The following is a 26976-nucleotide window of genomic DNA, read 5'->3' as shown; positions in this document are numbered from 1 at the left end:
CTAAGGTGCTAGGTGTGGGGTTTTTTTCTTTCTCAAACATTTTTAATGAACTCTAGAAACTACCACAGATCACCAACTTCGCTACTTTTTTTCCTGCTCTTGGCTGCCTTTGTAACAGCTGTAGGATAATTCTCTCCCTTTGAAAAATGCACACAAGACACAAAGATTGTGCTCAACAGGTTTACTCAGACTGGACTCTTAAATGCTCAAGAAAAAGGCACAGATTAAAGATTCTGATGACTCTTTTGAACACGGCAAATGGGATTTTGTTTATAAGAAAAAAAAATACTGCTATGAATTGTATGGGCTGAAAATTCAAATATTCTTCTCCATTTCTAATTATTGGCCTTCATTAAAATGGAATTTAAATTAAATTGTATAAACATATGAAATAAAGTCTCAGTATTAGGAAGTTTTTCTTTTGTTTCCTCTATGTACAAATCTTAGTATACAATTTTTACTTTTCATTATACATTTACTACATACTCTTTTCCAAACTGTGTGACAGCAACTGCAAAGTATGTGTTTCAAGAAAATGCTTTGCATTTGGAAAAAATCCACCTGCTTTCTTGGCTAGCAGTGCCAATCAGAATTTAGAAGAGATGATGGGTTAGGGTGAGTATCCACTCAAATGTAATCATCCTCTACCGGTTCACCGTTGACATCGCAGTAATGGATGAAGATAGCCACCACACGTTGGAATACACCTTTTTTCATCTGGCGCAGTTCAGAGATCTCTTCCCCTATTGTTTCCATACAGATGTCTGCAGACAATTGTCCTTTCCTTCGGGGCGCATAAATAGTAGCTGTGGAAGGCACATAAGAATAACAACTAGATAATCTTTCCTATAAAGAAATTCACAAGCAAATCTGTTTTGCATTAAATGTCTTGGAAAACAAACACAGAAATCTTCATTGAGCAACCACAGTTAAGGGATAATAATCAAGCAGAAATAGTATTCTGCCTTCCCTGTATTTAAACCTTTTGACAGCTCCAATACTCATTTAATGTACACAAAGTCCGTATGTCTGAGAGTGAAGGGAATCCCAGTGCATAAACGCCTTCCCCTGAGACTTATCTGACGTGCTTTCAGGTTATCCATTTCAGTGATCACTTAAATGTTTTATAAACAAGAGCAATTAAGAATAAAGCAGCAGTTTTTTATTTATTTTGTTTGGCTTTAATGTTTAATCTAATTACTCTTTTAAATCAAAGACATATCAATTTTTTATAATTCAGAGTACATACTGAACTATAAGCACTGAAGTCTATGAATCAATTTCAAATAAAATACATAAATCAGAGAAGGGTATGGCCAAGCAAGATTTCTTCCTCATCCTTTGATGATCCCTTCATCCCCTTGAACTGAGTTAGATAAGAATATCCAAAATTACGTCAATTAAAAATACCTCTAACAAAGGAGATTCCAAGATTTTCCTAATTAAGTAGTGGAAGAACATCTTTTTCTTCTGCTACCAAGCAAGTTTCTTAATTGAGCCCTAGGAACTGCCTACTATAGCATTTTATAAGACAAGCTCCTGAATAGAAAGAGGCATATGCATCCTAAACTCTCACCCACATCATCTCTATTCCAGAGTTTTCAAGTCCAGCTCTTTCCTCTTTTCTCCCAAGTTTCTACGAGTCTCAATTGTCTTTGCTGGATCTGTTCAGCTTGCCTTAACAACCTTTCATAAAGCAATGCCAGAGGCAGCAGTCCAGCTGAGTCCCAGTAAACTCCACAGAACAAGAATTGCTGGGACTACACATCCCAACATGGGTTTTCTGTGGTTTAAATGCTCTCATTCTTCTGGATATCACAAATGCATCACATTTTTAGGCTAAGCACGAGACTGGCTCTCTGATTTGTGGCAGTATTAGGGGTCTCCAGCTGGCTGATACACTGTTATAGTACTATGGCCCTCTCCTCCGCTGGACCCCCTCCTCATCCAGTTTCTAACACTGCTACAAGTAGTTATTTATAGTCTACCCAAAACAGCATAAGAATTAGAAAACTGAAAAATAAAGGAATGCATTGCCATCTTGGGACCAAGCAGCAAGTTAAAATTCTTTGAATGCATCAAAAACAATTACTCACTTCTCTCATCATCCTCAAAGTCATATCTAGCATAGCTGTTTGGCTCTGCTGTTCTCAGTGATCTTAACCATGGGAAGTCAGTAATCATGGAGTAAGGGGCACCATCCACAATGCCTAGAAGACAGACAGGATGAGGACACGAAGAGGACAATGTCCCTCCTGCAGCATCAGCACCCTTCATCAAGTAAACTTCGCTGGTATCACATAGATTGGTCACTCTTAACACAGGAAAAGCACCTCCTCATTTCAGTTCCCCCACTCTGTGCTGAAGATCCCCCGCTTGCCTCACAAGAGTTATTATTCATGTCTCTTGTAACTTAATGCAAAGTGACTTATCTTAGCAAGAGACTGAGCATCAGCTTTCAGCTCTCTATAAACACTCACCTTCTAGAGTGTAAATATCTCGTCCCCAAGGGTACTTAGTGTATTTCTTCAGGTCTTCGTCAGTTCGTGTAGCTTCAGGGAAGAACTCATATTTAATAAGCTCTCTAGAGAGGAGGAGGAAGAGATTACAGACAGTAGTGATAGGAAATGTGAAAGTGTGAGGGAGAAAAACCAAATGGGAAATCCTGCCACACTGCCTTTCCTTTAACGAACCTGAACCCAGAGAAACAACCCTCTAAGACCCTCACACAAACTCAGTATGCAATCCCTCCAATTCTGAGAGTAAATCAGAGAGAATATGTACAGTTTAGATGAGAAACCAATTAAGCTACCTTTCAAGCATAGCTTTCTATCTGTAAGGAACAATCCAACGTGGCTGCAACTAAACAAAACTTCAAAAGTTAATGTGTTCTCTTAGCCATTTTGGTGAAAAATGAGGACAACAATAATACTGGTTTAAAACAGCTGGATGACAGCCACTGTATACACTTCTCTGCTGCAGGGAATTTTTGCTCCTCAGTCAGAAGCTGATGTTGATTGCACATCACCTTCCCCAGAAACTAACATTATTTCTTGGAATAGATCAGTCTTTCCCTTTTGTAATAAAAGAAACTTGGTTTCAGATTTGAAGATATTCCTCAGCCATTCTGACTACTTCAATGTTTAACCACATTACTGCTGGATGGAATAGAACTGGTGAATTCTAACAGTATTTTTCATATACTTATGAAAGTTTATTTAATCCACATTTTGTATTAGATCCTGACACTGAAATTCTACATTGCACTATAAATTCAACCTTCCCTAGTCAACAAACCTTTTTTTTTTTTTTTCATTTGACTAACAGAATATAGCAAGTCTACAGCTTGACTGAAGCTGTAGCTGCTAAATCAGGATTGAACACCTTTTCTGTAAAGTTACTGAAGGGCAAGTACTCACTGATTGATATTTGCTATAGTGTCCATCCAGCTCCGAATGCGCACCTTATTGCGGACATTAGGTGGATTACTGAATTCATGAATTATGCAAATGTGGTATGGATAAGGGCCACTAAATATCTTTTGCTCAAGAGTCAACGTGTCAACCTGTGAAAGGCAGCAAACAAAGTCTTGTAAACAAGGGAAATAAACCACCTACCAAATCCCCCAAATTCTGGGTCCAGTGAAATGAAATTTTAACAGCATACATAAATACATGATTAAGCAGAGTAAAACTTCCTTAGCGCAGCTTTGCCAACAAATATTCTCAGGTAGTGGAATTTGATGGGAAACATCTGTTTTCTGGTTTCACAACTCCAGTATGTAAGTAAACTTTCATAAAACTACGTAATGGTCTAAACTACATTCATTTACTCAGAATTTGTCTCTGGCTTAGCGGAGGGATTGTGTTTTGGGGTTTATTTTTGGGGTTTTTTTCCCCGCAGTTGTCTTACCACTGTCCTTCAATAGCTTGGTTTCAAAGAAAAGCTGGCTTTTATATGAAATCAGCCTCCCCTATTTGGTCAGGCAAACCAAACCAGAAAAAGCATTACTTTGCATGACAGAAGCAGCATCACAGTCTAATACAGAACGCTCTGCTGAAAGTCAAAAAAACATTCTGAACCTTAAAATTAAGCCTTCTTAATTACTTGTCAAACGACCTCAACAACTCACTAAATATCAGTGCTTACATCTCCTACATGTAGTCTGGGGAAAGGGTGGCTCCCAGTACCACAACTGTCTTGCAACACTGTTTAGCATCAAAAGAGGATGCAGCTTTCAGCAAAGCAGTATTCAAAACACTAACTGCTGTTACTAAATCTAGGAGGACATGGGTTCAAGATTTCAGATACCTATGGTTATGTCACACTTCTGCTTATATATAATTACAAGCTGACTTAGTAGCATCTAGATTCTTACAGATATTTTTAGTTCTTCAGTTTGGAATGAATTAAATGCATCGTGATTTTTTACAATATCTTCTAACACAATGAATATTGGAGATGGTAACATTAAGTCTTAAAATTCTGTATCGTCCAAGTTCCAGATTCTGCAATAAAAGCCCTGACAAGCTGAAGTTTTAATAAGCAAGTTTCTCAGAGATGTTATTGTAACGTTTACATTTTTTGTATTAATTTAAAAGACATGAAGTCAAGAGTGCTAAAAGAATACAGGCAGAACTTCAGATCTGTTTGTGATTAAATGTAAGTTGGTTGTGTACCTGCTGCATTGGACGAAGATAAATGATCCGGTTTCTTTCTGGTGGCATCCTTAGAATCTGATCCAGAACCTGATCCATGTTTAACTTCTTGCACTGGGCATAGTCAAACCGATTGACAACTGGTGCATTTTCTACTTTTAAGTGTTTCAATACACGGCACCTTGTAGCTATAAATCAGCAAGCAGAATTATTAAGAGAAGAAATAAAATACTGAAAAGTCCCTAGGAACCTTCTGTCAGAGATTTTCAAAGCCAACTGTTTCAAAAGAAGGCAAACAAGTAATGTAGTAACAGACATTTACTGATGGAGTTTGGATAGCTGGCAACTTAAGTATATTGAAGAAATAGACAAGTTGTTTATTTCCTCCACATTAAGATCAAACTTCTAGTTTGAGAACTTGTAAGAAGAGTCCTTTCAAAAGGCTATGTCAATTTTAATCTAACAATAACCTTTTTCTCCCTTTGTTTCCTTTTGCATAGGCCCCTGAAATGGTCTGTGGACTGCCACAATTGAAAACCACTGACTTAAAAATCTGATCAAATATAGAGTATTGTGAAGCCACACAATGTGAAATAAAGCTATTTCCTTTCCAGTAACACTGCTCATGTAATCAAAATTTAGTTCAAAATTAATGTATGTTCTGAGAAGTATTCTGGAATAAAGAATGTCTTAATCCTCAGCTAAGTAGAGGTACCTAATTTCAGAAAAAAAAAGATGTTCAGTGTAGATGTTCCAGAAAACAATAAGTGACCCAATGCTTCAATACAGGACTGGTCACACACCTTGGCATGTGCATTTAATGCAGCTTAAGTGCCATCATTTAAAACAGATTTTTATCATATCAAGGAGGAAAGTATCATTATGTCAGCTGAATGAACTATGGAAGCAGGAAGAAATCAAAGAAAAAAATCAGGGTACTCCAACTCATTTCATCAAACTCCAATTATTGTATTATCACTCTTCAATAAACCTCTCACCTTCCTAACTGTCATATAATTTCATCTGTTGTTTCAGATATTAATCTTTATTAAACCTGTTAACAACATATAAGGAAAGAAGCATTCAAACTGAAAAGCACTATTATTTAGTGTTCCAAGCATCAGTCTGACATGTAGCAAAGCAGCTGATGAAAACAAAATAAGCAGTGGACTGAATTTAACTCTTTCAGAAATTTTTAATAATGCCAGATGGAGGAGGCATGCATGACATTAACTACATACCATGTATGAACATCATTTTGGGGCAGTCTTTCAGTACCAAATCTGTTATTCCACAATTGGTCAAGGTGATTCCAACGAGGTTTTTGGACTTCAAAGTCAGTACCTGGTGAAATTTTTTTTAAAAAATGATCAATCTATAACAGAGTAAAAACAAAGAAAAACTAAAATACACTGGATTTTAAAAGATGCTGCCAGACACAGAAGGATAGTAACCGGATACTAATCAATATAATATAGCTTCTGTACAGAAGGATATTAACTGGATACTAAACAATATAATACAGCTTCTATTTGAAATGACTAAGCTACTGATAGCAATGAGAAAAAAAAAAAAAAAAAAGGCTTCCTGCTGATCAGCAACGTCACAACATGCCAAAGAACATCTTCACAAGATTAAAAGGGGAGTCATACCAGAAAGCACAATCTCTATCAGAAAACCTGAGCATCATCTCTCAGAAACTTCAAATTCTCTACTATTCCATTTCTACTTTGTAACCATGATGAAAAAAAATAGCAATTCTGGAGAGTGACACTTGTTTAAACACAGAAAGATGGTATGGCAGAGAATCATTGTTTGAACTTCCCATGCCAATGTATTTTATCAACGCTATCTCAGAGGAAAACCTCACGTGGCAGGTTCGAAATTACATACATAACCTATTTAATCTTCTATGTCCATTATAGTGTTAGAAGAATAAAGCACACATCAAGCTCAAGCAGAATAATTTCCAATAGTATGGACATAGGGAGAATGTAGTAAGAAAGGATCTTTTGGGGTTTTTATCTGAATTTTCTAATGTTTTTCACTAAAAAAACTAGTAAAATTTAGCAGCCCAAGGACGAAGCTGGCCAATTACACAAAGACGACTAAAGAGTTCTAGTAAAAGAAAGTAAACACATATAAAGAGAAAATATAAGCATTCTGCAACAGGTTCTTTCAGTTCCAGCAATTTAAGCTATTTCTGTAGCCACAGATAGTTAAAAAAAAAAAAGGATTAAAACCTCACAATACTGTTTTTTCAAAATGGTGTGTTTTAAGAAAAAAAAAAAATCATGTACCCCAAAATAGCTTTTATGCTAATTACAAAAGCTGTAATGTATCCTAGTAACCAGAAAAAATATTATGGGACACATTCACAATAACTGTCTTAAATCAGTGAGGCCAAGTTCTTCTGAGATTGTGCAATATAAACACAGGCAGGTTCCTCTACAGCATAACTCAGAAGACACGCTTAAGTTAGATGTTTAGAGTCATCTTCTGAAGCAATCTCATGCGTGGCTAGAACATGAGCCTTGGGTAAACAGCCTCAATACAGCAAAACTAGACCTTGCAATTGCTCCTCCCATGACTAATCTTCACCGGAGAAGAATTAACTCATGTTACTTACATACTAAAAGAACATCGAGCCTGCAAGGTAACACCTGAGCTGCTATGTCCAGAGGTAATTATATATCCCATGCTTCTTTTAACAGCAGTAGCCTATGCTGTCATTGAAAACTAAATGCCAGAGAATAATTTTTCGCCCTGCACAGCAAGGAGGACACTGTGGGAAGGCAGGACATCATGCAGCACTATTAGCCATGAGCATGTCACAAACTTCCAAGTTTAGCTTTAGCTTATGCTTTGCTCTTCTCAGGCCAGTTAGAGTATCACTGCACCTAACACGTACAGGGTTATGACCAAAGAGATCAGTCAGATCAGTTAGTACTTGTCTAGCTCTACATGGAAGACAAGCTTGTATAATTACATCATTGTTCATGAGCATCTCCAGCTGATAAACCTGTAGCAAGTGAAGAAAAAGACCTTACTTGAACATGATCATCTTCAATAACCGGGTCACTTGTACTTGTGGACTTGTCAGCTGTCCTTTTCCGCTTTGTGGTTTGCCGTGGCTTTGGCTTAGCCACCTCTGCAAAAAGAAAACCAGAAAAATCTTTCCTCTGTTTACATTTCAGGATAACAATACAGGCATTCCCTAGCTGAAAACATCTAACAAGATATATAAGCAGCTCAAAATACATGCTTGGTTTGAAGACAACTGTATCTCTCTTCCTTGCACAAAAACCACTTCCAGGTTTGTTGCTCAGAATTATTCATAACTAATATATAACTGTAACCTAAATAACTTGGGGCAGGGGGGTGGGCTCTTGATAAAGACATAGGAATGATGAACCTACAGTTTCAGTATCGCAGAAAAATGTGAAGCCAAGAAAAGAACTAAAGATGATTTGTTAAGTTATACACTTGGTTCTCTGCAGCAAACAGAGCATTCCTGACAAATATAAGAACCAAAATAGCTTTAATGTTTTAAATAGTAGAAATAATCTCAAATTGCTTGGAAGTCTGCTCTTTATAACTGTCACTACACTAAGTTTTTCCTACTATTAAAAAGGATGTCCAGATATAAAATACTCTGATATTCCCAAGCTGCTTCTTACTCCATTTCATGTACCAGTGACAAAATTCCTGCTTGATTTAAGATGAAGCTTTGAGAAGAAATTATGATAGATGACCACCCTTTACTTCCTACAGTAAGGGAAAAAAAAATACCCTAGAATTAATTTTCTGTGATTAGCAGATCAAAACAACACATTTTACTAAAATTAAGCTTCCTTTGACTTTTTTGTTAAAACACATGCCGTGTTCACAAAGATTCACAATCAAGATAAGAGGTGCAAAATATTAGAGACCTATGAACTTTTCCATGCTATAGTATCATTAACATTAAAAACCATCTCTTTTCCTACTTAACATCATCATATTCTACCAATACATGTAAACTATTAATTAACATGTGACATTCAGGGGCCTTCTGAGCTCCAGAATTCAGGCTATGGCTTTAGGGGATCCACAGGTTTAAAGATTTAATGTCTAAGTACTCAACTTGTGGCACCCACAGATCATCATCCCCAGGTAACACTTTTTTGACATTTCCTAGAGTATTTACAGATAGCAAAATACTTCCTAGCTATATTTATAGGGAAAGTTTTCCAAGTTTGCGTTGAACTGTTCAAGGTACAGCTCAAGGCCAAGAAATCTTTACAGAAGGTTTAACATAACATGCATTTTAAAATGTGAAAAGCTTGCTTCACCACAAATGCAAACAATGAAAGTTTTAAAAACCCTCTTTATTATAAGAAATACTGTGGCTTACATTTTTGCTGAAGTAAAAATCAGAATTACACACTTGAGTAGTCCTTCAACGAGCTGGTCTGTCTGTGGTGATAATGCTTTTAAAATTTCATTATCTTTAATATTTTACTTGTTACACTGTTTAATATAAGTAAATAATTTAGGAGGAAAAAAAAAACCACCATACTTCCACTATCAAACATAGGATTGTTACAGAAGCCAAAAACCACAATGACATTTTGTCATTTATTCTAGAGTACGAGAAACCAGTCATATTCAAGGCAAATTTTTAGACGATTTATAGAAAAAACATTTTCAACTCTGTAACAAAAAGTTTTCAGGTTATACTCTAACGCGTTGTATATCCCATCCTAGTGAAGAAAAGCACTGTAACAGCCAGGCAGAAGACGCCTCACTGTCCTACGCATTGAACACAGATTTAAAAGATAAAAACGACACATGAAGTCTCATACTCTGCCTCAAGCATCAGCTAATATCTGACGCTTCAAAGAGGAAAATAAGTGCATAAAGACATACGCATTAACCGTATGAAGTTGGGAAAACAGTTCTGGCTTGTGTAGGCTAAATATAAGAAATACAGACATTTTTTTCCACAAGCAGAACATATCTTTTTCCTGACTAACAACTGAAATATGAAAGCAGAGGGTATCTTTCAGAAAGACAATCTAATTTAATACTTAGATCTGACTGACTTCACTTTATGTTTTTGTAATGGATGAGGATAGAGAGTATTTTCTTTTGATTTTTGTAAACTAATTACTAGTCACAATGGGGCAAAGTAGAAAACAGACATTTAACACCAAGATCATTTCTCCAATCTGAGATACATCTGACTACAATATCCTAGGTGATTCTGGTTTTGCTAACACTTGGGAACATTAAGATAAACTGGAAAGACACCAGGACACCATGTTTGAACCATTCCGTGTATAAGAGATACGAATTTGTTGTTAATCTTTTCTGCCTCCAACAAATGCAGCTCTGTAACCAGCATATTTCATTTTTTGGTTTCACTTTACTTGCCAGACATTCCCAGCAAAGAATCCTGGATATATGAGATAATTATAAAGTGTGCTATGTCCAACTAAAATCATTATTTTGGAAAGTATACTTCGAGGAAATGGCAAGTTCCCCTTTCAAATTTCCCCCAAAATTTATGGCTTCATTCCAGCCCTTCAGAATTTTGTTTTTATTTTATTTTATTGTTTTGTTTGTTTTACATGATGTGAAGCATGAAACTAATAAAAAGACAATTTTCAACAAGTTTGATCACCATGCCTTATACACTTGGAAGTAGAATCCAATATGCAGGTGCACAAGCTTGGCTCAATTGTAATTATGCCTTGCTTTATTGGTTGATAAAGTATCAGTTATTAACTTTTGCCTTCTTGATAAGATCTGAGCATACCTGCTGTCTTCTTCCTTTTAAAGGGAGAATTTTAATGGGGGAGACAGTCTTATGTTTCAATGAATAACAGCCTTCACAGGAAGACAGAAGCTGTCAAAAGAAGTTGCATTTGGTTTTCAGATGAGTAAATCAAACACCGTTTAGTATGTATGGATAACACATACAGAAATACTTGCATGGAGAAAAAAAAAAAAGTAACTGGCACTCTTTCAGAGAGATTGGTTATTTTACCTAGCTGTGGCAGCGAAGTCAGGCATTTCTGTTCCATCAATATTATGACCCTTTGATCACTTAGTTTAAAATTATTGACCAATAACTTCACGTTTAACTTCAGTATTATCTGTGGGTGTTGCAGTTTTTCAATACTGTCTCATGCCAGCACAGTAGGTTACTCAGTAATTAATATATGCACATAAGTCATACCTGACTCTGACACCAGAGGGACATGGGACAGCTTGCTTCTAGCTCTTGTTAGTGGTCGGCGAGGATACTCTTCTTTATACTCAATCTCACAGCTCCTTCGCTGCGAGCCTGTGCTCTCCTCCTCACTGGCAGGCCCACAGGCACTCCCACTAGTCCTCTCATCACCTGTCTCTCCCGAAGGCCCACAGTTTGGCAGAGTCCTAAGTGCAAAATCTGACCCAGCGCTGTTTGGTCCATTCCTGCAGGCTCCACTCGTGGATGGGCATTCCCCATCGCAACACCCACTAGTCCTCTGTTGTGTGTTCTGTGGCTTGTAGCAGGAACACCTAGAACAAACAGAGCTCTCCTCAGTCTCTCTCTCACTGGAACCTTCACTTTTACAAGGCGAGCAGACACACTGCCTGGATTCATCTCCAATTGCTGGACTGTTGCCAGCAGAGTGGCTATTAGCTGTCTGTGCAGAGTCAGGGCTAGGAGAAACAGCACTGCAGGAGCTGGATGTTCCCGTTGATCCTGTAGCATTACTGCAACCTGGGTAAGAATCTTTGCTTTTGTTCCTTTCAGGCATGTCACTTGCTGCTTTCATGTCTGCTTTAATCTGCTCGCTTGTTACTTGACAACCTTTTTCACAGCTGCTTTCCTCAGTACGGAACTGCTTTGTCTGTCCCACTTGGTTGGCACTGCATCTCTTCCGCAGTGGTGTCTTGCCTTTACCGCTCACTGCAAGAGTTAAGCAAGAGAGAACAATGAGACAACCAATACACAGCTTAAATAAATGCTTAGTACTACTCTGTTAGAGATTACTTAAAACAGAAGGCAGCCCAGAGGCTAATGACAAATCTTGTCAAGACCATGCTGCTATTCACATGTTATGGGAATTAATAAGATTTCTAGCAGTTCCTGAATCTCTGTAATGTCTTGCAGCTATTTTTGCAGTGATATGCTGTGGTATTTGTCAGTAAATGAGACAGATATTTGCCAGAGAGGCTAATATTTTCACAAAGCAGCTAACTGGTTAAAAAGGCCAAAGCACAAAAAGATGAAAACCACATGAATAACAGACTTCTGTTTTCTCAAATATGAGGAATAAATCTGACAAAGTAGTAACATAGGTAGGACAAAAGCTTATGCTTTCAACAGCAATCCTTAGCTCCCCCTCCTGGGTAGGAAAAGTGTACATCGGCAACAGTACTTTCAGTTTACAGATGAATAAAAAAAATCTAGCAAATAGTGTACAAATCACAATTGGAATTTAATGTCTAATGTCTTAATCCTCTCAGCTAATTATACTAAATCAAGCCCGAAAAAACATTACTCGCACTACAGAAGTTTATGCAAATTGTCTCCAAACACAGGTTATTTCAACCCTCAAACCAGAACTAACATCTACACTACAAGCACTGCACTCTACAGATTTCCAAGTTGAAACTACCAGCCCTGTTGAAATGTACTAAAATGACAGGGGGACTGATGTGTACAGACTATGCTAGTTACAACAGGAAGATACTTAATCTATTACAGCTTTGATATGTCCCAGGTTTTGCAGAAATTAAACCAGTACCAGACCAGTTTCTCAGTTCTTCACAATGCAGGATTTTTATGTTAACTGCTTAGCTAAATATTCATTAAAGCTTAATACTGTAGGCACTTCATCTATCAATTACTTGTAGATTACAATTCAACTTCCTCCTTTCCTGTGTATGTATAGAACTACTTCACTTAGAATACAAACTACAGGGAATACCACATCATCTCTGTTTCTGGAAAGACTGTACATCACATGGCACTGGACCCAGGACTCTGACTTCATGCCACAGATGTGCAGCTTGTAGCTGTAAACTCAAAAGACAGGAAATGTCCTTTTCTATGTCTCTCTGTAGTTGTCATACTACCATGAAGTTCTAGGCCTTTAACTCTGAGTTGTAGTAACACATAACCTGATACTACTAATAATACATACACACACATATACACATGCTGTAATAGTAAGTGTTGTTCAGAAGAGAAAGTGACCATACTGAACATCACCCTGAGAATTCTAACTAACCTCCAAACCTCTCACCAAAGTAAAGTTGATCTTAAAGAGTCTCCTTCAGGACACTCCCACAGGGAGCCCATAAACCAAAAGACAGCTGCAACTCTCATGCATTTGCCCCAAAGGTCACATTTTGTTTCAGCAGCAACCGTTTGACAGATGAAACATTATGCTGGTTTCATCTAGGATGGAGTTAATTATCTTCTTAAGAGCTAGTACAGTGCTGTGTTTTGGTTTTGATGCGAGACTTCTCAGTTGCTCAGGCCTTGGTAGGGAAAAGGCTGGAGGGGCACAATGAATGGGGAGGGGGGACAGCTCCAGGCCAGCTGACCCAAACTGGCCAAAGCGGTATTCCACACCATGGGATGGCATGCCTGGTATCTATACCTGGAGGGTTGGCTGGGATGGGCAGATCGTGGCTTAGGGACTGGCGGGGCATCGGTGAATGGGTGGTGAGCAGACACATTGTGCACCACGTGTCTTTCTCGCTTTCTCTCTGGGTTTTATTCTTTCTCTTCCCCTTTTCATTATAACTGTTATTGTCATCATTGTTATTATTGTTCTTTCATTTATTCTATTTCAATTATTAAATTGTTTTTATCTCAACCCTCTAGTTTTACATTCCTTTCCAACTCTCCCCCCCACCCCTCTGGGTGAGGGGGAAGTGAGTGGGTGGCTGCGGGGTTAAACCATGACAATCATATAGACAACATAGCTGCAAATTTGGCTTCACAGACATGATAAATTCTGTGCACTTGGAAATTCAAAAGAGAAGCTGCAGGTTTCTGCATGCAAAGCAGCGCAGCACCACTATTTCTACATTTCTGTACAGCGACTATGTGATTTAAGCTCAGAAAGATATGTCCTTACACCTTCATTCTAGATTTATAACAGGAAGAAAAGAGTAGGGGGCAAACGAACAAGCATGCATATTACAAAGCTAGAAATAAACCTGAACAAGACTGAAAGACTGAAGCTTGAGAATAAGTTTTGCTTAACAGCGCCTAGGGACACATCTGTTCCACACCTGAAGGTTCTCTCGTTTCCACTGGATCTCTGTTTTTTTCTTCTCCATCTGAGTAATTCTGTGCAATGGTGTTAGAGATGCAGGCTCTTGAAGTCCCCATGTTTTCTTCCTCATCCTCACTGTCTGAATCATGGACAGTAATAGGCGCTGCTTTTACAACAGGCTGAATGCCACTTGGCCCTAAAAACAGTAGAATGCCAACAGTTCATGTAAAAATAAGCCAAGCACAGATTAAAGGGCTGAAGAACTTTTAGACCTGCTTCAAAAAACTACAGGAGATTAATTTGATTCAATTTGGCCACCCATTCTGTGGCTCCCTCATTAAAATGCAAATACAAGAAGGGCAAAACACTGCATTTCAGCATTAAAGCATTCTAGTTTGGAAGGGGAAGAGTATCACAATGTAAAACAAGACAGAGGTTTTCTGTAATCTTTTTTCTGCTTCAGAACAGCTTAAAGATTCTTCCACCATAGGATGAGTAACTGCACAACTATATATTCTAAGCAGTCCCTGAAACCTCCAACACAAAGACAGAAATGTCAGTCAGAAGATCTGCAATTATCCTTCTAAATCCCACCACTGGAAGCAGGAAGGAGAAGCATGAATTATCAAGCTTCTGTATAAGTGTGCTTTGTTAGTAACCTCTCTTGGCTACTAACGATAGCCAATCACAATGACATATATGCCTGTGAATAACATAAGAAATAAACATGAAGTTAAATAATGTTTTCAGGAGTTATCTTGAAAAAGTGAACAGATCCAGCACAGATGTATGTTACTTCATGATGTTGGTATATTTAGTAGAAAATTACTTTGTCCAGCAAAGACTGCCTTATGTGACTAATGTGTGTCACTAATGATGTCACTAATACAAATTAACACTGGAACAAGTTTTTCTGGCTTGAAAAAAAAAAAAAGGCAAAAAAGAATCCGTATGTTGCAGTGAAAGAAGTGAGGCCATTAACACCAACAGGAAACATGACAAGCTCATTCAGGCCCTTTGAGTCTTTTATTATACTGGGCTCAAAAATAAGGCTTTACAATCAAGGTATTTTACTCCGTATGTAGAAGAAAACTCAGAACTCTAAAACAGAATTTAAAACAACAAATTTCTTCACAGCAATAAGCTGTGCTAGCATCATTATTCCACACACACTAGAGAACACAGCTGAAGGAAATCATCCAAAACCAGACTTATACTGAAAAATTTAACCCCTCAAGAAGGGGATACCCAAAGGTAATTTCTTTCAACAAACAGTTACCTGCTTGCTCTTCGTCCACCTCCATAGGAACAACAGCCTGGCTATGACCTGGGAGCTCATTCTGGCCCTGCCCAGCGGCCACCCCTTCTTCCTGTGCCACCTCCTCCATCTCATTCAGTGCTGAAAAGATTAAGATGAGGTCAAAAAGAGGAAACAGAAGGAACAGAGCCCCTAAGCACAGAAGGAATTCAACTGGTACCCACAGAGAGTCAGAGAATCATTAAGTAGTAATAGCTGCCTTGATTTCTTCAGTGAGTCACTAGGTTGCACAAGTCTCTTACAGATTTGTTTTACATCTCTTTAGCCAAGCCACCAGCCTAAGCTCTGGGGGTTTCTTCTCCCAGATTTTCCACATCTTCTCAGAAGTCTTATTCTACTGCAGTGAGCAGCATAACTAGGATTTACACGTTCATTCCCTCCAAGAGACATCTGCCTTTGCTGGAGAAGTTTAAAAATATACCATCTGACACTGATGTACTCCCAGCTCTGACCAGAGCAGCCTACAAAACACTTGACACTTTCACAGAGGAGTATCACATGAAACTCCACATAGCTAACATCCATACTAACATGTATCATTGAACTGTAAGGTGCCTGTAACAGCTACTAGATACAATACACAGATAGCTTGTATCACACAGGTATCAGAGAATGTGCAAACAGCCTTCAGAAAAGATTGGTTACATAACAGGAACTGAAAGAGTAACAAGCTTTCAACATATATCTCCCCTAGGACCCTACCTAAGTGCCAACGCAAATAAAATCCCTCCCTACAAAGGTTCCCGAAGGTCGGAGATTACCCTCAGCTGCAATCTGCTGCTCTTCAGCTTGACCATCTTGCCGCAGGTCATTCTCCTCATTCTGGTCATTTGGGTGTTGGTGATTGTTGTGGTGGATGTTTGGATTATTGTTATTCTGGTGGTTATTGTTGTTGTCATTGTCATTGTTAGAGTTCTGATTGCTGACTAGAGCAGATGAGACGCCAATTCCTGTGCCTGCACTTAGGCCCACACGAGCACAACCCTGAAGACAAAGAGCAACTATTAAGATTTGAAAATACAGACACATTTTATCAATAACATATCCCAACGCCAACAGAAAAAGCATTCTGTCATTAGTACCTGGGATAGCAGGACAATATGCACATGAAGAATGTGGAAGTTGTCCCTAATAATTCCTCATGCTACACACTGCAGAGCCCCATCTTAAGTATGGCAACCAAGAAAACTTACACTCCGCTAAACGCCTAATGAAAGGGAACTCCACAAAGCAAATAGCCTTACATTATTGAGTTGCATTTCATTTGCTATGAGATCATATTAGAGCAACACAAATAGCAGATTACATGGTCTTCCCAGAACACAGTAGCCTCAAGATAGAATTAATGATCAAAGAAAGCAGTTTTTTTACATAGGCAGTTTTATGTTACAACAGCTGTTAAAATGATTTGTGTTACAAGTGTGGGAGAGGGGACAACATGAAGAAATAAAATTCCTAAGCTTTGAAAGCACTCCAACAGGTGAACAGCACTCCCATTTCCCCCACTACAAAAATCATAAAAAACCCTTAGCATTGTAAACCAACTCTCAGCATGAGAAATATCATATAGAAAGCAGACGCAAAATGAAGTAGCAGCAGAGACTTCAACAGAAACACAGAATCAATATGAGTCTTATTTCCTGGTCACATATTCATACAAGATCATACCTTGCCACTGCTCCAATCTGCGGAAAAAGTAGCATTCTCCCTAACATATGATAATAGCAACTGCAAACCAAAGTCCTTTACTTACCAAGCTATTTAATTAATTACAACTTCTAAAAGAATGCCTAACAGGTGGAGCTCACCATATTTCCAATGAGCTGGCAACAACAAAAAGTAAAACCATTCCCTGAAAGACTCACCTTAGGAGGTTCACGGAACATCTGGTCCAGAGAAATAAATTCTAAGCTTGGCAATAACTCAATGAACTGACTAAAAGAATCTAGCTTTATTGCATGGCATCGCACCAGGGTGAGGTCAACCAGTCGGGTCCACCTTGAATGATCTATGGAAAAGAAGAGATGCATTTCCTGAAGGATTCCTGTCTCACTTTTCATTATATCCTTTTCAAATTTGAGAGCAGGCATTTTCTGTACCTCCATTCTGACTGTTAGCAGCATCATTATGGTTCCAAACCAAGCATCATCTACTGTACTTACTAAGAAATAGAACAAATGGTACTACAAGCAGAAAAATTCTCTTTTAATATCACAGCAATTCATATAATATCTCTAAAATTTCAAAGGTGTGCAATACCTGTGATCCAATTATTTGGGTTATGTAGATGTGGGCAGTTGTAAATGACCAGATATTTGATGCAAGAAAAAACTTCATTTACAGCTTTCATACCAATATCGGTAATAATTCCTGGATTTTCAACCACATCAGCCAAGCCATACTTCACCAAGTCTCCATTCGTCATTTTACCTATGAAAAAGATCGTAGCAAACTCAGCAGTAAATTTCAGAAATGTGCCTTTTATAGCATGATTGTCTAACTCCCTATTTTAGTCCAATTTTACAAAATGGATCAGATTATTACTTCAGCTTAATAAAGCAGAGACTTTCACAACTTCAGTAAGACTTTCAGGGAGTGAAGAAAAACATATTTGGCAGTATGAGGTCACCAGCCTCAATATGGGTACATTAATATTATTTTTAATCACTCTTAGAACATGACTGAAAACACAGAAACTTGTTTAACACTTATATTTTGCAAATTATTTATGTATATAAAAGATGTCATACACTGTAGTAAAAACTCATCAACATATCCTAGATGAAGAGTTTCAAACTGTGGAAATTCCAGTTCAGCCATCTTCAAAGCAGAAAAAACACCGTCTTTGGTCAAGGAAGGCTGGATCCGCACTTCATGCAACCTGAATGCAATTAAGAATTGTTACTATTAAAAGGCATGCCAAAACACAATTGCCATAGAAACTACTCAAGTTGCTCTTTCACAATAAAATGAAAATATTCTTTCAACAATGGCAGGATTAAGACGATATTTGTTGTATCTTTATAGCAGTATTTGGCAGTTGCATATCAATATAGTTGTGAGACTAACAGGACCACACTGTTCAGATATAGGTCTAAGGCGGCAGCTTATGACACAAAGTGATGCAGGAACAGACATAACACCAGTTACTTTAACTGCAGAACACTCCTGTTACAAAGTTTAAATGTATATTCCTTAAAATTTTGAAGGCTGTTCTGCTTCTTCACATTCTTGGACTTCATTACTAACACGCTTATTTTGAAAAAGGAAAAGGAAGAAAAGAAAGATCTGAAGGACATACCTTCGTGCAGCTGTTATGATGAGGTAGCCAAGATCCACTTCAAGTGCATTCTTGCAAGCTCCCAGAACTATAGTGTGCAAATTCCTAAAACCACCTGATAAATAAAAAAAACATTCTTTCACAATTCCATCACAGATCACAACCTTAAGACTTATAAATTTCCAACAGTATTGTCTTGACAACTGAATTAGCAAAATGCATCTTTTTTTAGAAAATCAATAAAACACTTATTTGCACCCAACTCCCTCCAATTCTGCTAGTTCTACTCACCAACAAATGCAACTGAAAGGTTAGCTTATCAGTCAAGAGTTAATTACAGTTAAAAGGTCAAAACAATTCTCAGAACAGAGCTATATTTAGCACCATAACCATAGTTCCAAACTTGATACCTTTAAAATAATGATCAAGAAAGGATACGCTACAGACTAGCTAAGCTTCACGTCTCCAGTTATTTGCCAATATTTTTATTTATTTCTTTGTTCACTTGAAGTCTGAGGGATAAGAAGTTTCATACCTGATCTCCAGCTATCTTCTACTACATGCTGGATAAGTCCTCCAAGAAATGGAACACGAACCAGTTCCAAATGCTCCAAATTTCGAGCAGAAGCCAGGCCCGTCACTAGGGGAACATACTTCAGAGAATTTGTGGGTCCTACATAGAACAAACCAATACAGACAAAGAAGGTTGTTCACTTAACAGCAAATATCTCATGTTAAAAGAATTTTAAAATGTTCACATACATCCATCTAGATCAGGAAGTCAATAGAACCATGTAGCACCAAATAACGTACAGGAGAGGTGTACATTTTTACCCAACACCATCAATAAAACAAAGACTCATTTCAGAATTTTCTATTTCAAGATTTCCATTCCCATTTGTTGCCTATTGAGCTTTAACAGAATTAGATTTCCTACATGCTAAACCATCCCCTCTATATATGAATCCTTCTTACCGGCACAGTTCCTCATGACAAAAGCACGTAAGCTGATACAAAGGAAATCTTTAAAAGGCTGTGGTTTGGTGAGTCTCACCCACTTCAAATAAAGGTGCCTCAGCATTGGGATACAAGGAATCTCAGGGACATTCACCCCTAACAATACACAAACAAAACAAACATTTTAAGCAAGCTTTAAACTATAAACCCTAGGATAAATTTCTTTGGATTAACATTCTGGCTTTTAAACGGAAATCTTTTCTTTGCTATGTGGCATGTGAGAAAAGCTGTAACCATTATAAAACACAAGTTCCTCACCTCAGTTTGTCAATGCAATTTTTTTAGAATTTGCTTTTTGGAACTGCTAACATATATATAGCAACTAGTATTTCAAAAATGCCACATTCCAAATTCCCTCTCTTAAAAAGAATTACAACCTTGCAGAGTTTCAAAGCCTTTAAATTCACCTGTGTTTAAGCCAATTACTTCACCATTACCACACTCACCTACTAAGTGCAAAGTCTGAATTTTAGCTCCTATAGGAATTTTCAGCTTGTTCTCGGGAGGAATTGGAAAAGCACCATTACGATTACGAAACTTCCCTAAAATGTGAACTTGTGGCATGTACGTCCAAATAGCTTCCACCAGCTCTAAATGAGAGGTCTCAACACCCTGGATAAAAGGAAGCAAAGCAGATGCTCTAACACCAGTTCAAGCAACAATATCCTCTTAACCACATAAACGTCTCAATAACACACTATACATGATGCAATGTGTTATTTCACTTTTAATTTGTAGAAAGACTTGTCTTTTTAACAGAGGGATCAGAATTTTAATTCATTTCTGAACTTCAGAGCACATGTGATTCCCACTGGTGAAACTAAAATAGTACTCATATGCAAATATGTCACAATTAACTGCTATTCTGTACAGCCAGATCTGAATATGCAGCCCAGGTCTGAACATGAAGCCCTGTAAGCAATGAGTCCCTGCCACATTTCTTCTGCTCTGTTAACATGCATCATCTCAGCTGCCAAAGGATGTTCTTTCTTGAGTCTAACCACTCACCAGAAGATTTGGGCAGGCTTGCAAAGCCTCTAAAACTCCAGGAATGCTGAAAGCTTCATGGCCACGAACTCTGCGCCTTTCAAGGTACCTGGGATGAAGACCATAAAGTTGTTCAATGTCTGGCATCTTCCTCAGCAGCGTTAGGAAACTGGAATCAGTGAAACCTAAGATGACAACAAGAGATTTGGTATTTGTGTGACAGCAGACACCTATCTGTAAAGGGAAAGCCAAATAAGTTGTTCTTTTTGTACGGTAATATAAATTCTACAGTGTTGGAAGATGTACTCAGTGAAGCAATAGCTTGTCTTCTACTTAGAGATTCTAGAAACCATGACCTACATACTCTCTTCTGCCTTGAATTTTGAAGGCTTTCTATAGGTTTCCTTCAGCGTAGTTGCATGGCTACAGGGTTAACTATACTTTCTCCCTTCTCAGATGACGCACCTCTGCAGACTGTCAGGCTTCCTGTCTCTGTCTTTCCTGGAATTCCATTTATCAACTACATGGCTCAGAAATGCCCAGCTGGATCAGTCGTATGCAGTTCATCGCTATTCATACCAGCTCAAAGTTCTCAAAGACGACAATTTCTTAAAGCAAAGGATTATTTTATTCTAACATAAGACAACATATAAAAAGTACTTTAAACTAGTAAGTTACCTGTATTCTGTATTTACACCTATCTCAGGCTAGGCCTAACCATCTACCTCGTATCAGCCCTACTAAATCCAACTTTGCAGATCATCTGACTTTTAGAATTCACTCATTGTAGCTCTCTCCCCCAACAAATCCCAGCAGTGTAATTTAAATCCAACAGAAATCCTAATACTCACAGGGTTGACCTAGGTTGCCAAATTTATCTATTGATCTGAAGATGGCTTGAGGTGTGACATCAAAACTTATTTATTCTTACATTAAGTGTTGGTAGATGAGTTGCTCTCTCATTCCATTGTATTTTTTCCTGCCTGCATGCAAACAGCCTCTTCTTGGATTAACCCTTGGATAAACTCCCTTACAATAATCAGACAAACACAGATTGTATTTACAGATTGCTACAAAGGAATCCCCATTTCTGCTACAGTAGTATCCAAAATATATATACACACAGACACAGATAAATTTTCCAAACCACATACTCAAGGAAGCCACCCAAATCTCACAAAAGTCAAAAGGAATTAAACATCTAACTCCTTTTACTGCTTTGGAAATTTAACCTGAATATGTCATTATAAATACCAGGATAGTACAGACAGATCTGCTCAATACCACTTTAATGCCATATCTTGAGTGCACTACTCACCAGTGGGCATGTACTCCCACCAACGGCCTGCACACAGATCCACAACCTTCACTACTCGCAGATAAAGAGTAACAGCTTCCTTCAGCTTCCGGGACAGGCATTCCATGCACATAATATCCTGCAAGGGAAGGTACCTTTGGGAGAGGAAAAAACACCCCTCTGATTTATCAAAGGTGGATCCTTCTTGACTTTTTCCAAACTAAAGAACATCCCAAGCACGACTACATGAATTCATATACTTCTAACACCTAATAACATTAACTCAAACAGAATTTTCAGGCCATACTCTAATAACAGTGTGAAATTTTGCTAAGCAGAACGACTCACCGATTTCTGACACTGAATATAGGATATTTAAGGTAGAAATACAATATTAAAATGGAGAGATACTTTAGTCCTCTAATAAATACTGACCAAACTATTTCTCACAATAGTTTCTTTCTACATGGTTTAATTAAAGGTACTTTCATTTTCTAGTACACACTAGCATGCTCAATTTGCAGACATTTTGGAATGCTACTGTTTTTAAAGAACTTGTTGGTAAGGCATTATGTTTTGAATATAATAGGCATGAGTGAACATCCTGGAGAAGGACTGTGCTGTAGGGAAGATTATATGTTCAACCAGGTTCCCTTCTGCATACTATGCAGCAGATGCAACAATTTCAAAACATGCACCTCAACTGCATGCTATGTGAGACACATTTCTGCACTGAAATCAGTATTTAAACACTTGTTACCACACACTGGTGAAAGGAATTAAATCCCTTATTTCTTCTCATTCCACCATTCATGATATTCACACAAATTAATTTTCAAAGTATCCAAATGAATTCTAGGACTGAAAAAAACATTTATCACCCCTTTTTAATCCAGTTCATATCCACCTGTTCACTCATGGTACATCTACACTTTCTGAATATGTGACATCAATGCAGGTAAGATTGGGGAAAAGTTGAAAACAATGTAATAATAAAAACCAAACTGATTTCTGACAAGCTGCTCACCTAAAGATGTGGCACAGCACTTCATGAGAGAGTTGGTTCATGTAATCTTTTGGCTCATCAGCTTTGGTAGACTCAGAGCCTTCCCTGTTCACTGAGCATGGTTTTACATTTTTCCGCCGGGGACCCATATTTGCAATGATTTCTGATGAAAGGAAACGTTCACAATGCTGTGCAAATTCAGGGCAACTGAAAGAGAAAAGTGACAGAGAGTAGAGGGGGACACACCAGTTAAGCCTTGTTTACCCCAAAAAAACCAGCAAAATCTGCCAATAAAGACAAGCCCCAATAGAGCTAAATTAAGTTAACTAAGAAGAGAAAAATTATTCCAACAAGTTAATAGTCTGCCTAACACATAAGATCTCAGACATAACTTGATGATTATTAGATAAACTACAAAATCCCTTTAAGCTAAAGGAAATTGACAGAGAGGAAAATCACCATAGGTTTAATCAGAGATCAATTCTTTTGCATGAATAAGATGTCTTCAAAGATACCATCCTGTGATCAACATAAATCACAGGAAAGCTGTGCAGACATCACAGAAGTTACAAAGCAAATGCCAACTAGACATGTTCCAGTGAAAAAGAAAGTCCAAAGCCTCTGTCTAGCAGAAAATTAAGTCTTCTTTTAGAAAAAAATGGCCTCCTACTGGTCATTCCCCAAAAATGCCCTATTAAAGGTCCTCGAACTAGCTCTTCTTAGAGGTTAGAATACCAAATAAAATATTTAGGTTGCTTAGTTAAAGATCAAAGCCACAGCAAAACTGAAAGACCTTGCCTCAGCAGCAATATGCAGGATACCCTCTCCTCTTTCACTTTGTTGAATTGTGTTTGTGTCTATATTGTTCCTGCAGCACACATACAGGCACAGAAGGACTGCAATAACAATGTATGTTTCATTTAAAAACATACAAATTGATTACAAGAAATAACAAATAACAACTCAAAAAATATACAAACAATGTCAACATTAGAAGAACTGAGTTAAGACCTCATACAGACGAACAGCATGAGAAACATCTTCACTACTGCTATTTAGCTGAGGAATGCTTTCTGGTAAGTAGGGTAAAGCAACATTAACTCAGTAAACCTGTTTAACAGGCTGAATACCAAAATTTGGTGGATAAGGAGAAACAACTTTAAGAAAGAAAAAAAAAAAGGCAGATTTTGGAAAACTCATTAGAGGTGCATCTGTTACAGCATTCACTGTCATGTAAATGTGTTTGCTTCACATTATGTGGATATGGCAACTGAGAAGGAAAACAAAGTACTTCATGGAAATCAAAAAGAAAAATTTTGCATTCTCCAACACAAATTATTTATATGCTGGCACAAAATCTGACATATTGATAGTTTCACTGTGATCTAATTGTTGAAAAACACGTGCCTTCACACATTTTCTTATGCATCTCAAATTAACAACTGTATGTTGTCATAATTGATTTTATTTAAAATGGTGATATTAAAATAACTAAATTGGCACCTTCTGCCTGTGACTAGCATGAAACATATCTCTGCTCCTTTGGATTAGCAGGGACTTCTCCAGCCAAAGCTACAGGCACCAAGTTTGTTGCCCATACCCATATTACCTTTCTTTTTGGTGCACAGTAGAAGGGTTTAGTATGTTCGTAATACTGCATTGTAATGTTGTTCAACTTCATGAAGGCCAAAATTCACTTCAAACTACTCAGATACTGGATCTGAATGAAAACAAGTATTACATGGATTCCCAGTGAATGTCACCTGATGACTCAACTTGAACAGCAGGCAGAATACAACGTAAGAATTTCTAGATAGATGCAGACACATGATGGAGTACAATACAGCAGTATTTAAAGGACAGCATTAAAAGGACTGTGATGTAAGGTAAGAGAAAAAGATATTAACAAACAGGCCAGCATATAGGGGGAAAGTCTGAAAAAATCCTGTAAGATTTAAATGCAATGCACACAACCTGCCCTCTGAGTTTCGACTGCAGTGTAGTTTGTCTCCTGCCATTAAGTAAAGGGGAAAATGTCTCTTATGAGGCAGCAGTTTCTGTAAGATACATACTCTTCTTGATACTATTTTGAGCTAAAGCACGCAGCTTTAAAATCTCATTCTACACAAGGAAGCTGACCCATTTAAAGAAAAAAAAAAACCCCAAAACAATCACAAAAGAAAAAACCCAGACCAACCAAAAACCTTCAGGCATTTAACAAAGCTGATTTTTGCTCCCCAAGAGTCTTTGTATGAAACAACGGCTCAAAATGGTATCTCCTCGATTAGAAACTACTACACTGAACTTAAAAAACTTACAAAGCCACGGGGAGACCCGCACCCCCCGCAGAAAGGACAGCTTTACAGGGAAGTGCAGAGAACAGCTAGGCACGGCCTGGTAAGTGCTAATTTAAGAGGGGTGTTTCCTTATGGTGAGAAGATGTGGGGTTGGGGGGGCGGGGGGGACGGGAAGCGCACGTTTATTTTTTGCTTAGATAAGCGATATAAAAGCAGGTTTCCCCACAGCCCTCCTCGCTGCAGCCAGCCCACACGCCGCTGTTTCCTCAGCGGGGGGGCGGTGTCGGCAGCCGCCCCTAACGCGGCATCTTCAGGGCTCCCCCCTCTCCGCCGCAGCAGCAGGGAGGACAGTTTTCCTAAGGGCCTGTCACTCCGGGGAACGGCCCTCACCAGCCCCAGGCCGGGCCGCCCCGAGGCCCCGGTGCTGGACAACGACAGCCCCAGCCGGCAAGGGGAACAGCGGCAGCTCACTGCCGCTCCGGGCCCACCTGCCGAGAGAACACGGGGGGCGACAGCCTTTGGCTCACCGAGCCCCGCCGTACCGCCGCCGGCTCAGGCCTCCGTTGCCGGCCCGTAGCTCCTTACCTGCCCCTCAGCGCCGCCCTGTTGTTGTGGCCGCGGGTGGAGGGTTAACCCCGGCAGCCGCTTCCTGCGCGTCCCCTTCCGCCAGCGCCGCCGCACTTCCGGCCCCACTTCCGGCGCAGGCCGGGGGCGGGAGCCGGGACGCCCCGCCGCCATCTTGAGGGTAGCGAGGGGCGGGGCCTTACTGCCGACATCTTGGGTGCGGCGTCGCCTCCGCCATCTTGAGTGTGTCGCCCAGGGGGCCGCCATGTCGGTGGCGCCGCGGCCGCCCCCTCGCAGCCCGCGGAAAGGGCCCCGGCCAGGTCTGGCCTTGCCCCGCGATAGCGGCAGGACGTGTGCCTGCAGGCCCGGTGACAGGGCGGAGATCTTCAGGCCAGGCCCCTGAGCATGTTAAATGCCAGCTGAGATACAGGGACATAAACTGGGTGATTGGAAAGAGAAGGAACTGAGGAAACCCTGAAAGATTGGTGGGGAGTTCTAGCACAACAGCAGCAACCACACATACATGGCAGCGTAACCCTGAGGTGTTGTGGGTTGAAACAACTCACAGGCCACTGTGACTCTCTTGAGATTGCTTTGCACGCATATGGAGAGGAATGTAATTTACAGCAATTATATCCCAACCCACAGTTCTGTATGAACTGATAGGTGATAGTGATACATTATCTGCAGAGGCAAGAATCTTGCTAGCTGCCGTTGCTGAAGTGTGTTTGCAGCATTTTGTGGGCCTGTATTTAGGCCATCTCTTAATCAGTGCATTTGGATTAATCCCAGTAGAAATCACAGTTTACCAAATACCTTGGAGGCACATTTCATGCAAACCCCAAGGAACTGAGTAACAAAGCCCATTTATTACTGAGCAGGCTATTTGTGGCTTATTTTTTGTGAAGGCCAACATGCAAAGACAGTTACTGGTCTAACAATCATCCCAGAATGATCCACAACATACTGTAGTGAAATACGAAGTAACAAAATAAGTTGTTAGTTTGACTTTGCAGAATGAGCAGAGTGAGTCACAGATAAGCTATTAGGAAAACCCATGTTGAGACCACCTCTTTTGAAGGATCACACAGCAAATGCATACAGTAGTATTCACGCTTAGCCTGATGTTCCTCTTATTTAACCTCAGCTGTTAAACAGCTTCAGGAAATGTTCCTGTTTAGCTTTTCCTCTGGACTACTAGAAGCAATTCTCATGAATGCAAAATCAAATAACTGCTCTGTCCAAAGCTTGTTTCTCTTCATCTCTCAGCTAACTTGTCA

At 39.0% G+C, this 26976-nt stretch overlaps 1 protein-coding gene across 7 annotated transcripts; it reads right to left on the bottom strand.

Moving 5' to 3' along the window:
* Positions 1-166: 166 nt before the first annotated feature.
* On the bottom strand, positions 167-25813 carry FBXO38 (F-box protein 38). Of its 7 annotated transcripts, none has more exons than XM_055718193.1 (22): positions 25718-25813; positions 22857-23042; positions 21851-21984; positions 20554-20717; positions 19992-20157; positions 19504-19641; positions 19064-19201; positions 18550-18643; positions 17999-18129; positions 17508-17678; positions 17114-17256; positions 16010-16232; positions 15210-15329; positions 13947-14126; positions 10885-11604; positions 7709-7809; positions 5900-6002; positions 4680-4846; positions 3420-3565; positions 2481-2584; positions 2097-2210; positions 167-806 (listed from the first exon to the last, which is right to left on the bottom strand). In XM_055718193.1, exons 2-22 carry the CDS (start codon positions 22982-22984, stop codon positions 628-630), a joined length of 3564 nt encoding a protein of 1187 aa, XP_055574168.1. In that variant the 5' UTR covers positions 22985-23042; positions 25718-25813; the 3' UTR covers positions 167-627. The 7 variants fall into 7 exon arrangements, 6 of the variants coding, with proteins under 6 accessions (XP_055574168.1, XP_005446703.2, XP_027671740.2 ...); XM_005446646.4 differs by lacking the exon at positions 25718-25813 and adding an exon at positions 24445-24555; XM_027815939.2 differs by lacking the exon at positions 25718-25813 and having other exon boundaries at positions 20554-20641; positions 21851-21968; positions 22857-23017.
* Between the last annotated feature and the right edge of the window lie 1163 nt (positions 25814-26976).

The sequence above is a fragment of the Falco cherrug genome, chromosome 8, assembly GCF_023634085.1.
Source record: "Falco cherrug isolate bFalChe1 chromosome 8, bFalChe1.pri, whole genome shotgun sequence".
Classification (NCBI taxonomy): Eukaryota; Metazoa; Chordata; class Aves; order Falconiformes; family Falconidae; genus Falco; species Falco cherrug.
The sequence above is the reverse complement of the archived record's forward strand: the minus strand, read 5'-3'. Positions and strand labels throughout refer to the sequence as shown.